The 21,976-nt window shown below is 44.2% G+C and overlaps 1 protein-coding gene across 1 annotated transcript; it reads left to right on the top strand.

The window, feature by feature from the left end:
• The first annotated feature begins 646 nt into the window (after positions 1–646).
• Positions 647–18,244, top strand: LOC150040869 (protein FAM156A/FAM156B-like). The gene is made up of 2 exons (XM_090325713.1): positions 647–714; positions 16,825–18,244. Exon 2 carries the CDS (start codon positions 16,943–16,945, stop codon positions 17,603–17,605), a length of 663 nt encoding a protein of 220 aa, XP_090181839.1. The 5' UTR covers positions 647–714; positions 16,825–16,942; the 3' UTR covers positions 17,606–18,244.
• The last annotated feature ends 3,732 nt before the right edge of the window (positions 18,245–21,976 follow it).

The following is a 21,976-nucleotide window of genomic DNA, read 5'->3' as shown; positions in this document are numbered from 1 at the left end:
AAACCTGCCCACCCGTGGCAGGCGGGCAGGCGTGTCTCCTCCCTATAAAACGGGGAGGCTGGGGCCGCGCCGCACGACTCGGGTCTCCACGCGTGGAGCGCTCCGCCGCCCGCCGGGGCTGCCGCGCCAGCGCGCGCAACTTCGGGGCCCGGCGCTTCCGCCGCGGCCCAAAGAAAACCCGGAAAGTCAGTCCGCTCCCAGGTAAGCTCGGCTGCCTCGGAGCGCTCTAAACCAGAACTAACCGGCCCGTCCCGGAGCAGGCGGCCTCTGGGGGGTCCCCGCGCCGCCGCCGGCTCCCGGGGTCCGCCGCTGACGTCACCACGTCTTCACAGAGCCGCTTCCAGAGCCCCTCCAGGAGAGGTCGCGTCAGGCCGCCACAGGCACGGAGGGCTGCGCGCCAGCTCTCTGGGGAGCTGACCCCTGCCCTCTGGCCAAGGCGTGGAAATGGGCTGCAACCACCTCGCTGGTTCCCACACCTGAGCAGCGGCAGCGAATCAAGGGCCAGATCTGTGCGGAGGCCCCGCCCAGCGATGCCTCTGGCTGGGCGCGCAGGCCCCGCCCTTCCCCGTGCAGCCTCTCTAGCCTCGGGAGCGCGGCTCGTCTCGGTGCTCTTAACCCCTGGCTTCCCAGCGCAGCGCTGCTTTCGGGACTTGAGCGGGAGAGGCGGCACGCAGGGGACTGGACGTCCCGACGAGCTCCGGAGCAGGAACGCGCGTGAGACAGCCCGAGAGACACTGAGAACGAGAAGGGGGTGGAAGAGGGACTCAGAGAAAGACCCAGAAAAGGACCTGAAACATAGAGAAAAAGAGAGAGAAAGAGGGAGGACGGGAGGGAGGAAGAGAGAGCCCGAAACGGAGAGGAAGAGACAGAGAGAGCCAAAGACGTAGAAACCGAGGGTGGGAGATTACAGAGAGGGGGACGGAGGCAGAGACAGATTGTCAGAGTGGTGTGGATGTGTACACACAGAAGGGGAGAAAATAAGTGTTAATTTTTCCTAGAATAGGCTATATTAAAGTAGAAGACGTTACCAAGAGCCGGTGAGAAAATTGCCTCAAACAGTCCAGGTGTACATTTGAGTCCCAGGACCACAATTGTGCTTTGGTGTAGCGTGAAGATCGCTTTTTGGGTGGATTAACGGTTTTTGTTATTTTGGGTTTTTTTTTTTGCTTTGTTTTCTCCCAGATATTTCAGCTTTCTAGTGTCAGTAGAGTGGTTGGACAGACCACTTGGGGCATATTTCTTTTGCTCAAGATGGGGATTGTCCTTTATAAGCCTAGGGACTCGGGTTAAGCAGCTGAAATGTCACTGGGCTCAAATCAGTGTTCAACAGGTTCCCAGATAACTTCTTTCCTTAGCCTTACCTCTTCCCACTGTCATCTCCCACCCAATTAATAGAAGACAAACATCATTAGTGTTTTGAAGCAAGGAACCCTTTCCCAGTGGAAACACCAGAGAAAATTTCTGGGACCTGTGAAAGGCTGAGGAGTCAAGAAGTGACTTAGGAATGGGTATATTTTTACCAGCCCCTGTGATGATAGCATGCCATTATATACAGCAATTTAGTCAAATAACTGCAAGCTGCAATGTGCAAACTGTAGTGTCTGATTCTCAGAAGAGGAGGCATCCTATTCACTGGAGTCCAGCCAGTTCTGGGCACTCAATTTCTGCAGAATCAGAACTTGGTATTAGAATTATTCACAGAATTCCCCATTACAGATTCTTTAGTTTGACACATGTTTATCCGACATACTGATTTATGTGCTGACCTCTGTATGTCAGGGTTGTTTTCTTAATTTTGACACTAAAGGGCAAGTGGATGGCCTTGCTTGGGTAATCCTTCTGGTACTAGCAACAGAGAAAAAGTTGGTCAAAGATTGCTATATATTAATGAGCAGAATTTCAACAGCTATCTCTTAGTGGAGGCATAGAAAAAACATTCTTTGTTTCCTAGACCATCTTTACATTTAAGATAATGCTTTGTGCTGGTTGCTGGAGTCTCACACCTGTAATCCTAGCTACCTAGGAGGCTGAGATCTGAGGATTGTGGTTCAAAGCCAGCCAGGGCAGAAAAGTTCATGAGACTCCTATTTCTAGTTCACCACAAGAAAACAAGACGTGGGTGGTGTTGTGGCTCAAAGTGATTGAGTGCTATCCCTGAGCTGAAAGCTCTGGGACAGCACTCAGGCACAGAGTTCAAGCCCCATGACTGACAAAAAAAAGAAAAAAAGATAATGCTTTGTGGACATTTTTTGTTGGTAAAGACTGTTTTTACTCTTTTCAGTTGGCCTTTCGTTACACTGAAAATCGTACTTGAGGCTATGTGAAATAGTTGGTTTATAACTAACACTTAGTGGTCTGTTTTCTTTCTTTGTCTATCATGTGAGTGGGAAATAACTCAAGAGTCTGGGCTTCACTGAGTGCCAGGAGTTTGGCCTAGTGGTAGCGTGCTTGCCTAGCATGCACAAAGACCTGGGTGTGATTGCTCAGTACCATATACACAGAAAAAACCAGAAGTGGTGCTGTAGCTCAAGTGGTAGAGCACTATCCTTGAGAAAGCCCAAGAACAGTGCTCAGGCCCTGAGTTTAAGCCCCAGGACTGGCAAAAAAAGAATCTGGGCTTCATATCTGGGGTACAAAGTATGTTACATTTGCCAAGTAATAGTGCTGTGTTCAATGGAGGCTATGTACAATATTTAGCAGATGATGTGAGAATTTAATGATAAGCAGAACTGGGAACCAGGCTTACAACTGTAATCTTAGCTACTCATCCGGCTAAGGTCTGAGAAACATGATTCAAAGCCAGCTCAGGCAGGGAATTCCATGAGATACTAATCTCCAGTTAACCACCAGAAAACGGAAAGTGATGTTGTTGCTCAAAATGATAGAGCCCTAGCTTTGAGCAAAAAGTTCAGTGACAGTGCCCAGGCCTTGAGGTCAAGCCCCATAACTGACCCCCCCAAAAGTAAGGAGAGTCACAAATATAGGATGAATACCATAAAACAGTGGCTAGAAGAGACTGATAGTGTGGACACCTTTGTATTTTAACAGACAGACCTAGGTGAGTGGTCACTGTCTAGAACTAGCTTTGTGATCTTCAGGGAGTGGCTGAACCTCTCTGTTTCTCAGTTTCCTCACCTGCACATTGGGGGCAAAAATACCAATTTGAGTATCCCTAATGTGAAAGTCTAAAATCCAAAATGCTCCAAAATGCTAAACATTTTTTTTTACGCTAAACATTTTGAATGCTACTATGACACCACTAGTGGAATATTCCAAAACTGATCTGCTCTAACAGTTTGTCGTTAGGATGCAGGTGGGTTTGGGGGTGTAGGTCCTTGGCAGAGGATGAGTGCTTATGTACACATGCATGTGCATGCACATGTGCACGTACACACACGCACACACACACATGCACGCACGCACGCACGCACGCACACACACACAAACTTTTTTTTCAAGTCCTGGGGCATGAACTCAGGGCCTGATCACTGTCCTTGGGCTTTACCTCAAGGCCAGCACTGTACCGCTTGAGCCACAGCAACCACTTCTGGCTTTTCTATGTAAGTGGTACAGAGGAATCGAACTCTGGTCTTTGTGCTTGCTAGGCAAGCACTCTACCCCTAGGCCAAACTCAAAGCCCCTGGAAATAGTTTACTGTGAAGGAAGTGACATGGTGGTTCCACTGCTGGAATTTTGCTTACTTAGAGTGAAAAGAATTGATTGCTTTATCCCTAATCTGTTCCCCCATGTGTCTAGTATCAGTGTGGATCCCAACTCCTCCACTTGCTGTGTATGTTGGAAAGCCTTTTGTTCCTCAGACTGAGCTCTGTCCTCAGGAGAGGGTTATATTGCATATCTTAGTGACCAGACATCTGCACACGTGTGCCCTTAGTAAGACATGTTGGATGAATAGACCCCGCCCCTCAGGTTATCTTGTTTTGGAGTTGAAAGGTGTAGATGTCATTGTGGTGGCCATCAGTAAGATCCATGATGAGAACCAGTGACCCTGGTGACCAGGTGGACTCTCCTCTGGTGAGAGGAGACTCTTTGTGTTCCTCTTGCTGCTTTGACTCCTCTCCCTCTTCTTTGCTCCCTCTCCCCATGGTCAGTTATTTGCCCCAGTGCTGCTATTTTGTGTGTCTGTATTTGCATGTGTGCGTGCTGTGTGCTTGCGTGTGTGTATGTGCACGTGCGCGCCTGTTCAAGGGCTTGAATTCAGAGTCTGGGCACTGACCCTGAGCTGGTTCTTTTTTTTTTTTTTTTTGCTCAGGGCTGACACACTACCACGTGAGCCACAGCTCCACTTGCAGCTTTTTAGTGATTAATTGGAGATAAGAGTCTGACAGACTTTCTTACCATGGTTGGGTTCAAGTCACAGTCCTCAGATTTCAGCCTCCTAAGTAGCTATGATTACAGGCATGAAACACCAGTGATCAGTGGCTCATGGTTTTGTTTCCTTCCTTAAAACTCAGAAATGGGCATTTCTGGGTGTTTATTGACATCAGTGTTCTTTTGTAGTGATGCTCATAAGAAGAGCCCTTCCAATTCTAGACCAATGAGATAGAGATTATACATTAGGACATCAAAATATACAATGCCTATGTGCCAGGGGCAGAACACATTTGCACACCCAGGCAGTGGTGAGGAACTTGGGCTTCTTTTACCTGGCATTGCATAAGGTAGGCATAGAAAGTTCAGAGCAACTCCTGCCCAGATGTCTGTCATTTACCTGTAGGGATTTGGCCATTTCTGGGAAAAATATCATCCTGATATTTAATAGATATTGTTCAATAAATTTTGTTCCTTTGAACTGGAATAAAATCTTTTTCTAAGCATGTTTTGTATGATCAGGAAAAGTTATAAAATGTATGTGCCATTGTTTTGAATTTCAAAATCAATAGAGTTCTTAATAGTGTCCTAGACATAGCATATATGTGCTTGTTTAGCTATTTCCTTTCACCTTACTACACTAGAACACACACTAATTGCAGCAGGATTTTGTTTTCCTGAGTCTTTTGCTCAAGGCTAGTACTCTACTATTTTGAGCCACAGTGCCACTTCTAGTTTCCTGGTGGTTAATTGGAGATAAGAATCTCATGGACTTTCCTGCCTGGGCTGGCTTTGACCAGTGATACTCAGATCTCAGTCTTCTGAGTAGCTAGGATTATAGTTATGAGCCACCAGTGCCCAGCAGGTTTTTGAAGTGTTTAACAGCTTTCTAGGCATTGAGAACACATCCTGAAATGGGAAAGATATAGAAATATTTGCTGTATCAGTAACTTGAACAATTCTTGCCTCCAGGACTTTACTTTCTAAAGTCTGTCCTCTGATTGCTTCCTAGCTCAGCTTCCAAGACGGCTGAGAATCCAGAGAGGCAGTGTCCTACCACCTGGGGCACAGGCATCTAAATTCGGGGGACCCAGGATGGAACTCTTTTTCTTCCTAGTCATGTGATCTTAGGGACATTTCCTAATAAAGAGGAGCAAGAACAGAATGCTATAGGAGCTCTAATTCAGGCTCAAAGTCCATGATTTGGGAATGAGATCAGAGAAGACCTCGTGGAAGGAGTGCTATGTAAGTTAAATCCTGAAGGATGGATGAATATTGAAAGTCTAACCAGGCACTAGTGGCAATGGTGTAATCTTAGCTACTCCAGAGACTGATCTGAGGATCACAATGCGAAGCTAGCCGAAACAGAAATGTCCCCGTGAGACTCTTATATACTATTAACCACTCAAAAACTGGAAGTGGCACTGCCGCTCAAAGTGGTAAAGCACTAGCCTTGAGCAAAAGAACTCAGAAATAGTGCTGGGATGACCTTTTACCACAATACTGGTTGTCTCCTTGTGGGGTTCCTGTTCAGAAATCAATCTTGAGCAAAAGAGCTCAGGGACAGCACCTAGGCCCTGAATTCAAATCCCATAACCACACCCCAAAAATGAAGGCTTGCAAGGAACCCTCTTATTCTAGAATGTTTTATCTAAGGTGAGGGTGCTCATACACTCCACTGGCTCCCAACGAACTGAGGAATGGGAAGTGACCCAGCATAGACCCAGGTGAAAGGAACAGAAGGTCTTCTGGGGATTTGTGTGATATTTGCTCATTGGAAAGAGGCAGGAATAGAAGATGTCTTCCTCGCTGGGTGCCAGTGGCTCAAGCCTATATTCCTAGTTACTCAGGATGCTGAGATCTGAGGAATGCAGTTCAAAGCCAGCCCAGGCAGGAAAGTCCATGAGATTCTAATCTCCAATTAACAGTCAGAAAACCGAAAGGAGCTTTGTAGATCAAACTAGTAGAGTGCGAGCCTTGAACATAAACCTAAGGGACAAGCCAGGTGCTGGTGGCTCATGCCTGTAATCCTAGCTACTCAGGAGGATAAGATCTGAGGATTGCAGTTCAAAGCCAGTCTGTGCTCGAATGTTCTTGAGACTCTTATCTCCAATTAACCACCAGAAAACTGAAAGTGGTGCTGTGGCTCAAGTGGTAGAGCATTAGCCTTGAGTTGAAGAGGTCAGGGACAGTGCCCAGGCCCAAAATTCAATTCCCATGACAGATAAAACTAAACAACAAAAATTAAACTGAATTCAGGCCTGTGGTTGACAAAGTAAAGAAAATGCCTTCCTGTACACAGACATTTCCACTTGTGGATACCATTCCTAGATTTACTGGAACAGAAAAGATCCAAGGCTCTTCAAGATACCAGGGGTTCACCCTTGACTGTATTGTATGATAGTGAATGGCCTTTCTGAATAGGCCTGATTGAGGGGGCTTCTCTTAATTTATAGTGAGAAGCAGAACTTCTTATATACTGAACATTGTAGAAGTTTGGATTTATTTGTGGGAGAGCAGTATAGTATAGTGGTTAAGGACACTTGCTGTTATTTCACACAAACACCCCTCTTCCCTGGTTCTGTCATGTGCACTTGGATCATCTTGAGGAAATAATTGACCTATTTAAAAATGCATTTGCTATTAGTAACAATAAATAATAGTAGGAATCCTTAACTCATAAGGTCTTACTTAGGAGGATATAATGGGCATTTCGGGGAAAGTACCAAGGAGCCTGGCAAGTTTCCTATGGCTTCATCTGATGACACTGCCATAGGGTACTTTGGAGGGAGGGCAATATTGCACTTCATAGAGGGAAAGACATTGAGGCCTCATTAGACGTCACTGGTCAGGCCTTTTTCTCTCTGCCCTCTTTCAGCCCTTCCAGGATGATACGTCATCACAATACTGGCCGTCTCTTTCTGGGGGTCCTCTCCAGAACTGAACCTCATCTTAATACTTTTTGGATCTTTTCCAGTTCAGTTCTAGCTCTTTCATTATGTTAGACTAAGTTTTGGGTTGGGTTATGCCCTAGGTCAGATCATAGAAATGTGATTTCTCTGTTACTTTTTATGGCCATTTTCCTAAGACCTGTCTCCTACCAACTTTACTTAAGTCTATTGCATCCTCTCCAGATTTAACAGCTTTTTTTCTTACCAGATTCCAGCCTAGGCCTTACCACTGAAGTCTGTCTATCTTTACAACATTCTACTGCCCCATTTTTGAAAGGACAGTGGCTCTGTCTGTTTTAGAGATTGGTCAGGAGACCCACATGAGACAAAGAAATGGGTGTAAAACAATGCCTTTATATTTCAGACTACATGGGAGGCACTGCATAAATGAAAACTGTTTCCTGTCATCATAATCCTTTCATCCTTATCAGCTGGCACTTGATAGTAGCACAGCTCACTCAATGTTTTGGGACTGAGATAGGATATCATGTTTGTGGGTATATTAATCAAGGCTCTCCAGATTAAACAAAGCAGTAGGATTTTCACAGATCCAGGTATCTATGCTAGCTACATTGATCCATGTATAGACTTATTTATTTCAAAGCATTTTCTCCATGGGGATGTGAGTGATGACAGATCCAAAAGCCAGAGAGCAGGTCACACCACTGAGAGTGGTCAGTGCATTTTTGAGTGTGAGATCTGGAAGAGGGCCAGCATGCTGAAACTCGAGCAGAGATTCTGTGTTGCAGTCTTGAGGCTGAAACTGCTCTCCCCTGAGAAGCTTCAGTCTCTGCTCTTGAGGCCACCAGCTGACTGGAAGAAGCCCACTCACGTGCTTTCCTTCAAGTCTGATGGTTGGAATAAGTCCTCATTCCCACAGATACCTTCACAGCAGCATCTGCACTAGCGCTGCACCACCAAGGCACCCTAGACTGCACAGTCTAACACATGAAACTGCCCACAATAGACCCAGGGAGAGCACATCCCAACTTCAGCTCTGACCAATAAGCTCTGTGGGTTCCCACACGTGCAGTGGTCTTCCCCCTGTCTTCAGAAGCTGCCTTGAAATGGGGTGGAAGGACACTCGAGGCCTAAGTGTTCTAAGCAAAAATTTAACACAAGGTCTTTAGCCCTCTGGGCCTAGAGATTCTTGAAGGACTGGGGTCAGTAAAATGATGAAGGAATGGAAGTCACGTTTATTGCCTCAGCTCTTCCCCTGTCCCCAAACAGAGAGCTTCTTGAGGCCTCATTACCCTTAACCCCTCTGGACAGGATCCCGAGTAACCTCTCATGTGGTTCCAGACCCTTGTGGTGCCCACGGAGATAGGACAGACAAACTGTATCATGCCCATGGGAGATACAGAATTCTATATTGGATCTTGATGCAGAGTACATAGAGCCTTCTGGAAAACTTCACTCCTACAAGGAACAGACAGGAAAGATTGACTAAAAGCCGGTCAGTGTGAAGTAAACGTTTCTAAAACCTCAGTATTTCTTCATAAAAAGGTCCTGGTGAGAATTATTTTCTTTATGTGAGAATTGGTATTGTAAATGAAGAAGTAGGATGCTGAAAGTTTGAGCCCTCTTACATGTGACTATAGGTTGGGAGATAATTGGGTTAAGATCATGTTCCAGATGTTTCTCTCGTAAGTATTTATGGGACATGCTGTTGGCATCAGGATGTAATTGGACAAGCTTGTTGGAAACAGCTTCCAATGACTGAAATGTGAAGAGACTGTCATTCTGTGATGTATGCTTGTTGTTTGCATATATGTATGGTTAAACAACATGATTTGGGAGATTTTAGCATTGTTCTGTTTCCTAGCCCAATATTTAAGTAATAAATATTTCTGAGTCCTCAGTGTGTATCAAACCAGCAAGCAAATTCTTGGTTGCCAGGTTTTCTGAATGAATAGATGCTTCATTGCTGCTGTAAAGTATCAATTTAATGCCCAGTGCTTTTAAAAAATTATTCTAAGATTTGTTATGATGGAGAGGTGCTCTTATTAAAGTGGCAGCCACTTGTGATCTCTCCCTCCCTCCTATCCTCTCTCCCTCTCTTCCTCTTTTCTTTCTTTCTATCCTTCTTCCCCCCCCTCTCTTTATCTCTCTATCTCTATCTCTTTTTCAGTTGTAGGGCTTGAACTCTGGTGCCTGGGAACTCTCCTTGAGCTCTTCAGCTCAGAACTAGTGCTCTATCACATTGAGCCACAGCACCACTTCTGTTTTTCTGGTGATTAATTGGAGATAAGAGTATCACAGTCGTTAGTACCTGGGCTGGTTTTGAACCATGATCCTCAGATATCAGGCTTCTGAGTAGCTAGGATCAGGCTCCTGAGTAGCTAGGCATACTTATAGATTTTCAATCAGACTGTGCTAGCTTATTCACTCAATGCTGGTGTTTTACCACTGAATACACCTCAACCCCCGGCTCTTTCCTGGTCAACTGGAGATGAGTCTTCAGACTTGGGCTGGGAGTTTGGCCTTGGTAGAGTGCTTGCCTAGCATGCACAAAGACAGGGTTCGATTCCTCGGTACCACATTCATAGAAAAATGTGGTGCTGTGGCTCAAGTGGTAGAGCTCTAGCCTTGAGAAAACCCAAGTACAGTGTTCATTTCCAGAACCCAAGCCCAGAACTGGAAGAAAAGAGAGTCTCAGACTTCCTTGCCTAGGCTGATCCTCAGATATCAGCCTTCTGAGTATCCAGGATTACAGTAGTGAGCCACTAGCACTCAGCTATAGACTGTGCTATTTTGTTTGCTCATTAGCAAAGTTGCTTGGAATGTTCAAGTCCTTGGTATTTCCAGTACTTTTTTTTGCCAGTTCTGGGCTTGAACTCAGGGCCTGAGCACTGTCCTTGGACTTTCTCAAGGATAGGGCTCTACCACTTGAGCCTCAGCACCACTTCTGGCTTTTTTTTTTTCTATGTATGTGGTACCGAGGAATCAAACCCGGTTCTTCGTGCATGCTAGGCAAGCACTCTACCACTAGGCCAAATTCCAGGCCCTATTTCCAGTACTTTTAATTTCCCTCATTCATGCAGGTGAGTTAGGGCATCATCACCTTTTCAGTGTTCATGTCCAGAATTGTTTATGAAGTTGAACATTGTGCCATATGATCACATTTATAATGCCATTTTCTAACTTTGTGTTGTTTTTTCCTTACTACTAAGTTTTTGTTTTCTTGGTAGGTCATGGGGCTTGAACTTGGCCTGGGTGGTGTCCCTAAGCTCCTCAGCTCAAGGTTACCTCCCTACCCTTGAACCAAACCCCACTTCCTGTTTTCTAGAGGTCAATTGGATATAAGAGTCCCAGGTTCTTTTATGCCTGGGCTGGTTTTGAACCTTGATCCTCAGATCTCAGTCTCTTGAATAGCTAGGATTACAGGCATGAGCAACCTTGACCAGCTGTAAAACTTTATTGTAAGAGCCGGGCGGGCGGGGTGTCTCACGCCTGTAATCCTAGCTTCTCAGGAGGCTGAGATCTGAGAATCTCCATTCAAAGACAGCCAAGGCAGTAAAAAGTCCAAAAGACTCTTATCTGCAATTAATCCAATTAATCGCCAGAGAACTGGAAGTGGCGCTGTGGCTCAAGATGTAAGGTGGTATCTTGAGCTGAAGAGGTCAGGGACAATGCCCATACGCAGAGTTTAAGTCGCATGACCGACAAAGAAAAGTTTTATATGTGTGCATGGTGTGTGTGTGTGTGTGTGTGTGTGTGTGTGTGTGTGTGTGTGTGTGTGTGACAGTACTCGGGGCGGTGGTAAACTCAGGGTATATCACTTTTGCTTGGCTTTTTCGCTCAAAGCTGGTGTTCTAACACTTGAGCCATATCTCTCCTTCTGGCATTTTACTGTTTAGTTGGAAGTAAGAGTTTCATGGACTTCTCTGCCTGGACTGTCATTAAATTGTGATACTCAGATCTACTCTTCCTGAGTAGGTAGGATTATAGGTATCCAATTCTGGATACTATTAAGTTTTTTGAGTTTTTTTTTGTTTTGCTAATCCTGGGGCTTGAACTCAGTGCCACATCACTGTCCTTGGGCTTTCTCCAGGCTAGTGATCTACTACTTGAGCCACCACACTACTTCTGGCTCTTTCTATGTATGTGACACCAGGGAATTGAACCTAGGGCTTCATGCATGTAGGTAAGACCTCTACCACTAGGCCACACTCCCGGCCTGATATTATTAAGTTTTGCATGTACTTCCTATATTATGGTTATTTGACAAGTCTGTGATTCATAAACATTTTTCTGAGTGTGCACTTTTTTAAAAAATTTTTTTCTTAACTCCATCTTATTCTGAACCTTTTTTTGTTTCTAGTCCTGAGGTTTCATCTGAGGACCTGGGAGCAGTCCCTGAGGCTTTGTGCCCAAGGCTGGCTCTACCTCTGGAGCCAAATACTTCCAGCTTCTTGAGATTAATTGGAACAATAGATATCTATCACTTGGCACTATCAAGAAAATTATGAGTATCTTCTGGGCTCTGGAGGCTCAGGTCTCTAATCCTAGCTACTCAGGAGGCTGAGGTCTGAAGACAGTGGTTCAGAAGCAGCCCCAGCAGGAAAGTTTGTAAGATTTATCTGTAATTAACCACCAGAAAACCAGAAGTAGAGATGTAGTTCAAAGTGATAGAGCTCAGGGTCAGTGCTCAAGCCCTGAATTCAAGACCTATGACTGACAAAAAAGTAAAATAAATTTAGGGGCCAGGAGCATGGCCTAATTGTAGTGTGCTTGCCTAGAAAGCATGAAGCCCTAGGTTCAATTCTTCAGTACCAAATTCAATTCTTCAGTACAGAAAAAGCCAGAAGTGGTGCCATTGCTCAAGTGGTAGAACACTAGCCTTAAGAAAGCCCAAGGACAGTGCCCAGGCCCTGGGTTCTAGCCCCAGGATTGGAAAAATAAATAAATGATAAAATTATAAAATAAAATAAATTTGCTAAATCAAAACAACTCTAAGATTCCACCTCACTCCAGTTAGAATGGCCAGGATCAAGAAATTTAATAACAACAGATGCTGGAGGGGATGTGGTCAGGAGGGATCACTACTACACTGTTAGTGGGAGTCCAAAGTCATTCAAACACTATAGAAACCAGTATGGCAGTTCCTCAAAAGACTAAACACAGAGCTCCCCTATGACCCAGCAATTCCACTACTTGGCATTTACCCAATCGTCCAGAAATAAAGACATACTAAATCCACTAGCACAATGATGTTTATTGCAGCACAATTTACCATAGCAAAGATATAGAACCAACCTAGATGCCCCCCAGTTGATGAGTGGATCAACAAGATGTGGTATTTATACACAATGGAGTTCTATGCTGTTGTCAGAAAGAACGACATTGCCCCATTTGTAAGGAAATGGAAAGACTTAGAAAAAATCATATGAAGTGAAGTAAGCCAGACTCAAAGGAACATAGGCTCAATGGTTTCCCTCATTTGTCATAATCAGTAGAAACCTTGGGGTCCCCTAGCAGAGATCTGCAATAGAGCAAAACCTAAATACATAAGGTCATATAGTATGACTCTAAATGAAAGAACCTCCAGGATATCGAAACAAAAGCCATATAATGAATGATTGTTGTCCTTAATGTACTATGTTATCTCTCATCTCTTTTGCTGTCCCTTGGTTTTCTCATATTGTTTCTCATATTGGTTTTCTCACCTTGTTATCTGATATATTGGATATGTGCATATTTGGTTATTTGAAGTCAGATAGGGAGGGGAGAAAAGATGAGGGGCGGGGTAGGGGGAGGGAAATGGGGACCAAGACATGAGAAAGGGTATCAATATATGTGCAGTAATGCACCTTCTATCTGGTGAATATAATGTAACCCTTCTATTAATTACAATAAAAATATATGAAAAAACAAATTTGCTATTATTGTATATTTAATACAGTAACCAGTATTTTATTACTATAATACTTAGTATGTGCTATAGTAACTCGAAACTTATTTTGAGAAAATACTATAGTTACTTTCTTTGTTTTCTTGAATTTGAGACAGGATCTCCCTATTTATCCTTGATTGGCTTAGAACTCACAGTGTTCCCCAAGCTGGCCTCCAAATCTGAATCTTCCTGACTCAGCCTCCCAAATGCTGGAGAGCACCAGTAGGGTACATGATTTGATCTTCTGTGTTCTTTCATTTCTGAACTCACTTATTAGTTCCAGGAATTTGGATAGAGGCCCATTGTGTATTCCATGTGACCAGTCATAGAATTTGTAAGAAGGGGCAGTTTTATTTCTACTTTTCTCTTTGGCATGTTGCTTTCTTTTCTGGCATTGCTGCACTGTTTAAAATGTCCAACATGAGGTTAGTCACAGTAGGAAAAGCTGCACTTGCCTGTTCTCAGCCTATTGGAGAAAACAATCAGTACTAGACTATTAAGTAGGACATCAATATTATGTTGTTTTGAACATGCCCTTAGACTGGTTCTGAAAATAGACTTCCATTCCTAGTGAGTTAAACTTTTTATCATCATCAGTGGATTTTGAAACTTACCAAATGATTTTTTTGCATATCTGAATCTGATGTTATCATTCCTCTTTCCTCTGACCTCACAATCTGTGGAGTAGTATATTGACAGGATTTGTGACTTTGTGAGAGAAACATGTTGGCATTCCTTGCAGAAAACCCACTTCACCATGGTTTGTTTGTTTTCACACAGAAATTGCTGGCATAGAACTGTTGCTTTTCTTAAAGAATTTTCTTCTTACGTCATGACAGGCTATCTATCTGTAGTTTTCCTGATATTATTGCAGTGCTAGACTCATGAACACATTTGGAAATGTTCCCTGTACTTTCTATTCTAAAAGGAATTGTGAAGAAAGAGTATGATTTCTTCATTTTATATCTAGTAGAACTTGCCAGTGAAACTCACCAGGCTGACACAGAAATCATGTTTAATACTTACAATCTCACTTTCTTTTCTATTTCATGCTTGTCCTGAGGCTTGGGCTCAGGGTTTAAGCTATATCATTGTACTTTTTTGCTCAAGGCTAGTGCTTTAGCACTTGAGCCAACAGCTCTGCTTTTGGCTAGTTTTTCATTTTATTATACTTAATTGGAGATAATAACCTCATAGATTTTTCTTCCAGACTGGCATTGAATCACAATCCTCAGATCTCAGCCTCCTGAGTAGCTAGAATTAGAGGCATGAGCTACTGGTGTTTGGCACATTCCCACTTTATAATGTCATTAGTCACAAATACTAAGAGGTTAAAATTCTCTAAATGTCCTCTGATGGGTTAGTTGATAAAATTTATATCCATCTGTACACATATACAAACAAATGAATTATTGCTTATCTTTAAACTGCCATTATATTTTGATGAACCTTGAGCAATTATACCAAGTGAAATAAGCAAGTTACAAAAAGACTCAGACTATATTGATGCCTTATTCCAAATTATAGGTGTTCACCATGGTAAAACTGATAGATATAAAAATTAGAATGTTATTTGTCAGGGGTCTGCTGATTTGGGGAAAAGGTTTGTAACTACTAGTTCAGTTTCTGTAAATGACATAGCACTGTGTACACTGTTTACACCAAGTGAAACCCAATAGCTAATGATTCTCCAGTAATGGATGCAACACACCAAGGTTTTGAATGTATTCATGTAGACCTGATTTTAGAGTCAGATTCTTCAGTATCTGGGGTAAATCCATACTTCTATTTTTGCTAGTGGAAACTTGTTTTATACTTTTCTCTTTTCTCCATTCTCACCAAACCTGGTCAGTACTGTTTCAGGTTTATAAAAAAATATTGACCAATGAAAAGAAACAATGTTTGAGAACTCTTGAATTTTGCTCTTCTTTAGTACAATAAATTATTATTTAAACATTGTGAGAATTTTGAGGTGATTTCCATAAGGAGGAAGAGCCCTTTTAATAAGTGTAAAGCCAGTGCTCATGAAGGAAAAAAAATTCTCAAGGGAGTGACATCATGATATACATACTTACAATTTAATAATATTTATTGCATACACGTTTAGGAATACTTAGGAAAAGAGCACATGTTAGCCCCTTATTGCTTGTTATTGTTATGAATGGCCTACGAGGAAACACAGGATTTCAGTATTTTTATTTTATTATTATTATTATTTTGCCAGGCTTGATGACTAAACTCAGGGCCTGACCACTGTCTTTGGGTTTTCCTCAAGGCTAGTGCTCTATCACTTGAGCCACAGCACCACTTCCAGCCTTTTTCTATGTATGTGGTACCGAAGAATCGAATTTGGGTCTTCGTGCATGCTAGGCAAACACTCTACCACTAGGCCAAACTCCCAGCCCATTTCAGTATTTTTATAATTTTTTTTTTTTTTTGGTCAGTTTTGTGGCTTGAACTCTAGGGCACCGTCTCTGAGTTCTTTTGCTCAAAGCTAGTGCTCTACCACTTTGAGTCACAGCGCCACTTCCAGTTCTCTGGTGGTTAATTGGATAGAAGAACCTCATGGAATTTTGTGCCTGGGCAGGCATTGAACTCTGATCCTCAGATCTCAGTCTCCTGACTAGCTAGGATTATAGACATGAGCCACCAGAACAGGGCTATTTTTAAAATTATATTTGAGTAGTTATACAAAGGAGTTTGTATTGAAACAAAAATAGTTTATAAATAGTTATCCTTATCAATGTCATCCCTTTCAAAGTTTTCATCTATCTCTCATCTTTCTTTCTTTCTCTATGTCTTTCTTTATGTATCTATGTGTTTCTCTTTCTTTCTTTCTTTCTTTCTTTCTTTCTTTCTTTCTTTCTTTCTTTCTTTCTTTCTTTCTTTTTTTTCTTTCTTTCCTTTTTTTGTGCCAGTACTGGGGCTTGAGGTCAGGTCCTGGGCACTGTCTTTGGACACTTTGTGCTCAAGGTGAGAGCTCTGCCACTTGAGCCACAGCAATGCTTCTGGATTTCTGTGTGTGTGGGGTGTGTGTGTGTGTGTGTGTGTGTGTGTGTGTGTGTGTGTATGTGTGTGTGGTACTGAGGAATAGAACCTGGGACTTTGTGCATGCTATGCAAGTATCAAACCCATTAGGCCAAACTCCTGTCTATAAGATAGATATTCTTTCTTTTTTTCCTGCCATACCTAGGATTTTCACTCAGGGTGTGAGCACCGTTTTTGGGTGGTTTCAAGGCTAGAGCTCTATCACTTGGACCACAGCACCACATCTGGCTTTTTCTATGTATTTGGTACTAAGGAATCAAACTCAGGAATTCATACAAGTGAGGCAAGCAACCCAACATTAGGCAAAACTCCCAGTGATAGATTGCTTCTTTCTAAAGATTATATTATTTGGGCTGTGTCTATGATACTTCACTTAATTAATGTTTAAATATTCTGCATGGTTGTAATTGCAATAAATAGTGCATTTAATAAAACCCATATGTCACGCAATTTACCCCCTGAGCGCTGGATATATATTAGCATATAATCTCCAGAAGAAGCCTAGGAGGTTGGTGTGACACCTAGGAAAGGAGGGACACGAATGTAAAGTAAAATGAATAACCATGGACTCTTTTCTTCTCCTTCCTCCCCTTCTTTCAGCGTGGCCTCTACGGGCAGCCCGAGCCCTCTAGCCTCCTCCGGCTTCCTGCAAATCCTCCCAGTTCATCACCCTTTCCACACCAGGACCGAGTAGTGCTCCCAGCTCAGACCAGCCCCCATGGATCCACCGGAGAAATGGAATGCACCACTGAGTTCCGGGTCTCCGCGGCTGACCATTACTGCCACCTCCAAGGAGCTGGTGATGCTCTCAGAGCCTTGCTCCTCGCAACAGCTAATGATGAGCTTCAGTGAGCTGAACGCTGGTGCTGGCCCCAGTAGCGCTCCCCCTCTGCCCGAGGGGCTGGATCAGCAGCATTACAGGGAGAAGAGTGTGCTGCGGCAAAGGCGCTTGGAGAGGCTGGGGCTATCTCAGAAGAAGAAGGGGTCCCCAGGCCACGTGAGACGCAGGCACCGTGACCACATGGCCCCCTATGCAGTGGAAAGGAACACCGGGCCCTCTGCAGAGGACAGGGCCCAGAATCGGATCCGATGTGATTGTCGGTACTGCCAGAGCCATGCGCAGAGTGCAGGGGTCTCGGGAGAAAGAAATGCCACCGCCAGTTCTTCCACCTGGGAGTCACTGGTGCAGGGCTTCGGTGGCTTGACCCTTAGCATGGGCGCCAACCATCCCGGCCCTCTGCCAGAGGAGACACAGCAGCAGCAGCAGCAGCAGCAGCAGCAGCAGCTACCACCACCAGAAGAGAGGTGCCAACGGGAGAGACAGCAGGAAAACAAGAAGATGTTCCAGAGGCTGCTCAAGCAGTGGCTGAAAGACAAGTGAGAAGGTGGTCCTCATGGGACAGACACTGAAGGGAGGCAGACATGCTTTGTGGGCAGCTCTTATTAGACACCACTGAGCTTTCTTCATAAGACTCCCTCACCCTGTGCTGACCAGAATCCTGCCAGCATGACAGTTCATTCACTCCCAGGAAGGCCCTCAGCTCTCCTGCCTGCCATGTAAGGACAGTGCTGAGGCATTGTGGGGCATGGGAGGCAGCACACTGGTGGTCCTCACCTCATCCCATGCTGCCACTTTCTCTGCCTGGCTTTCCATCTTTGCTCCCTACCATGTACCAGTAAGATATGCGCTGTGTCTGTGGTGTGACTGCCTTGTCGATGTCCATGTGCTTCTGTGCCATTTTACTGACTGCCAGCCACGAACAACACCGTCAGTTGGCAGTGGCGGGACGTGACACTGAGGTCTGGCTTCCAGAATCTGCCACGGAACACAAGTGTGGGAAAGGGATGTCGATTTGGACCTTGGCGGGTCACCATTGTATTGTCTGTGTAAAGTATTGTGACTATGATAACCCAACTGTAAGTAAATGTCTTCCTGCTCCTTAACGATTGAGTGTTCTTCTCCACGCAGGACTTTTTCTTAACATCACCAGTACCAAATAAACGTGCACATGAAAGGAAATTACCGTTAGAATTGAGGTTTGTGAATCCATAGTGGTTTGTTTCTTGTGGGATCTGAGATCACTGCCTTGAAATCCCTGACCAGTGAACAGGAGCATGCAAGAGGCAGGCAGGCACTCAGTATGGGGAGCAGAGTGAGTGGGGAACAGGAAGAGAACTTACTCTAGCACTGTTGGAGCAGCTCTGAGAGCAGGCAGCCGGCGAGGGTGTCAGGGTGCCCTCCTGCCCACAGGAGACTGAAAGCAGAGTCAACTTGCCCCAGTAGGAGCCCTGAAGCTTGGAACTGATGTCCTGGCTGAGATCTCCAAAGGCCGTCCCTTGTGGCCTGGTGCCCTGAGGGTAAACCTGAAAGAGCAGTTGTATGCCTGCTTCCTGAGAACCAGAGCATCATTGAGTTCTTGCCAAGGCAACTTGGAATTTAGACACGAGTCTTTTTAGTTCAGGAGGCCTGACTGATAAAATCTACATTTTTTTTTCCTCTACAGAATCCCATGATATGTTCCCATCCAGGGACTGTGCTGTTCCTCTGGGCTGAAAACACATTCTTCTCTGTGTCAGTCCTTTTAGGGAAGCGCCAGTGCTGCTCTGCTGCCTGCATCCTCTTGTTTCCTTCCACCGGAACTGGCTAAAAAGCAGGTGAGTTTCTCACATTCAGGACTTGGCATCTCATCAGGGATGAAAAGTTAAACCAGCCTTGCCAGGACTAGCTCGCAACATCTGGGCAGAATGTGTTGCATATGAATGTGTGTAGGTATGCCTGCATGTAAGTGTAGGTATGTGTACGTGTGTCTATATGTACGGCAAGGCCGGCTGTCGTTAAGAGGAGGCATCCTGACATCGCAGGTGGCTGATTATTTAATGGGTGTTCAACATTATTCTCTGTGTGCACACACCTTAGCTCATTTCCTTCTTCCAGAGACACATCATTTTGGCAACAGTATCAGTTTCCAGTTAGGAACCGTGCCAAGGTCTCACATCCTGCAATAGTCCAAACTGACAGACAACCTAAGGCTTGCTTCCATCATAGCTGGCACCCTTACCCAGTCCCCCTCTGTCATTCTGTCATGACTGAGAACACACTGACCTGATGCGCAATAAATACCTTAAAGGACCAGGGAAGACCTCATAAAACATGTTGAAGCTGGGCATTGGTGGTTCACGCCTGTAGTCCCAGCTAGTCAGGAGGCTTAGATGTGGAAGATTGACGGTCTAAGCCTGTTAGGGTAGAAGAAGAGTCCAGAAGATCTCATCTTCACTTAACCATCAAACCAAGAGACTGAAATGGGGAAAGAAACAGAGACCATAGACTGCACATATGACTGAAGTTTAGAGCAGGATCCTTGTGCAAGAAAGCTGAAGGAGAGCTTGAAGCCCTGAGTTCAAGACCAATACCGGCAAAATAAAGCATTGTGGAATCCTTACTCAGTGCATGGCTATGGGCATAATGATTGCTGTGTAGAAGAGACTTCATAGAGGTTGTGATATCGGGGACACCAAACTGCACTCTGCAAATCTTCCAGGTCAATCTATCAGTCACTGCTACCTTGCCACCTGTGGGAATTGCTGTGGAAAAAAAACATTTTAGCTTTCTGGCTTTACCTCTCCCTCTTCTGTGTTGTGCTGAGTGACTGCTGTGGTGGGGAAATGAGGAGGATTTGTGAAGCTAGGTCTTGCCCTCCATTTGGAGTATTTCATCAAGGAGAGAGATCAGATATTGTCTTAGTTTAAGTTGGGCTGCTATAGCAACAGCAAAGACTGAGTAGTTGATGAAGACTAGAGATCTGTTTTCTTAATTTTGAGCCTGTGAAGTCCAAGAGAAATCAAGGTGCTCTCAGCTGGTGTCTGGTAAGGGCCTTATTACTACATCTTCACAGCTTACCATGGATGCAGAAACATAGTGTTGTGTCCTCACATGGTTTTAAGCCTTCCATGCTCCCACAAACCATTTAATCTCTATGTCGTTATTTAGCAGAACAGAGCCCTCTCTACACATCTTGCAACACTGTTAGATTGGGGGTTAAGTTTCTGGGTAAGTTGTAGAGAGGATAACTTGGTTGAACCATAGCAAGGACCATGGAATGGGAAGAGAGTCCACAATTGATCACCTGTGAGGTCAGCGGGGCAGGAGCACAGATCAATAGGAAGGATCACAAATGGATGACCGGACATCTAAATTTGCTGAGAAGTTCCCTCTTTGCAGAGTGATCCAAGATCTACAGGAGGAACATAGAGACTGACTGTGTTGGTGAATTGAGGTTTTGAGCTCTAATTCCTTGTACCCACTTCTAAGTGTCTATTCCCACCCAGGTAGATGGTATTGGAAGATAATACTTTGCTGGTGTCTGAAGTGTGATACTGTCCCATGTTCCACACTATGATCCAGAATTACATGATATCCAAATCACAATCTAGACTGGACATTGAATTAAAGATATCAGCACAGGAGAAGATATTGGGCCCAAGAAAATGAAAATGGAATGCACAAGTGCAAAATCTGGACAGAAGCGTAAAGAAAAGGAAATGGGAAGAAAAATGAAATGGGAGGACAATGTGAAGAGGATGGGAAGATAAATCCTGCTGGGTGCGGGAGAAATTCCATCCCGCATGTTCTGGGGGTTTTTCTTATCTTTCAGTCATTGTATAAAGGAAGTGCCACTCAACTAATGAGTTGGTGCATACAGTACATTTTAGTTTTATTTGCCAGTCCAGGCCTTGAACTCAGGGTCTAAGCACTATCTTTGGGCTTTCTCAAGGCTAGAGCTCTTCCACTTGAGCCATACCACCATTTCCAGCTTTGTCTGTGTATGTGGTACTGAGGAATCAAACCAGGGTCTTCATGCATGCTAGGCAAGCACTCTACCACTAGGCCAAACTCCCAGTCCCCATCCAGTGCAGTTTGACCAATGTCACTGCTTTAGATATTCTCACCCACCACTCCCAGCCCACCGTATCCCTCAGTGTTCTTTATGTTTAGGTTATGTGTTGAATATTTTTTGCAGTTGAGCACAGCAGTTTGGGCATCCTGATCTGTGTAATCACTTCATCTTCACCCCCTTCAGTCCACCAAGCCCTGGGGTTTCTCAGCTCTGAGGTATAGACAATGAACTATTGCCTGGGTTCATCTGCTTTCCCCCTTTCATTCCTCTGTCACTCTGGCCTTAGCCCAACCCTTCCCTCATGCAAGTACCCATTTCCTAGTACTTACTTTGTTGGGCTTTGACTTATCAGACTTTTCAAAGCACTATACTATTTGTGCTCTCCATAGAGTCTCTTAAACTTGGCTTAATTCATGGGTAACCCTGTGCTTACAAACCATTGTATTTACTTATAGATTCATAGGCACATTCTACCTACCTAATGGGCTAATGACATAGAGACTTCTTAGAAGAAGTAGAAATGACCAAGAGACACATGAAAAAAGTTCAACTTCTCTGGCCACAATGGAAATGTAAATCAAAACAACACTAAGTCTCCACCACACTCCAATAAATATGGCCACTATAAAAAATACTAACAATAATAAATGCTTCTGTGGATGTGGCCAAAAGGGAAACCTGTTCAACCACTTTGTAAAGCAGTATGGAGGGTCCTCAAAAACTAAAGATAGAGCTACTCCATTCCTGGGCATTTGTCCAATAGACTACAAAGTCATACTAAAGCTACCAGCACAGTCATGTTCATTGAATTATTATGTATCATAGCCAAAATATGAAATCAGCCTAAATGCCCTCAA

Source organism: Megascapheus bottae, chromosome X, assembly GCF_031878675.1.
Source record: "Megascapheus bottae isolate mThoBot1 chromosome X, mThoBot2.hap1, whole genome shotgun sequence".
Lineage (NCBI taxonomy): Eukaryota > Metazoa > Chordata > Mammalia > Rodentia > Geomyidae > Megascapheus > Megascapheus bottae.
The sequence above is the reverse complement of the archived record's forward strand: the minus strand, read 5'-3'. Positions and strand labels throughout refer to the sequence as shown.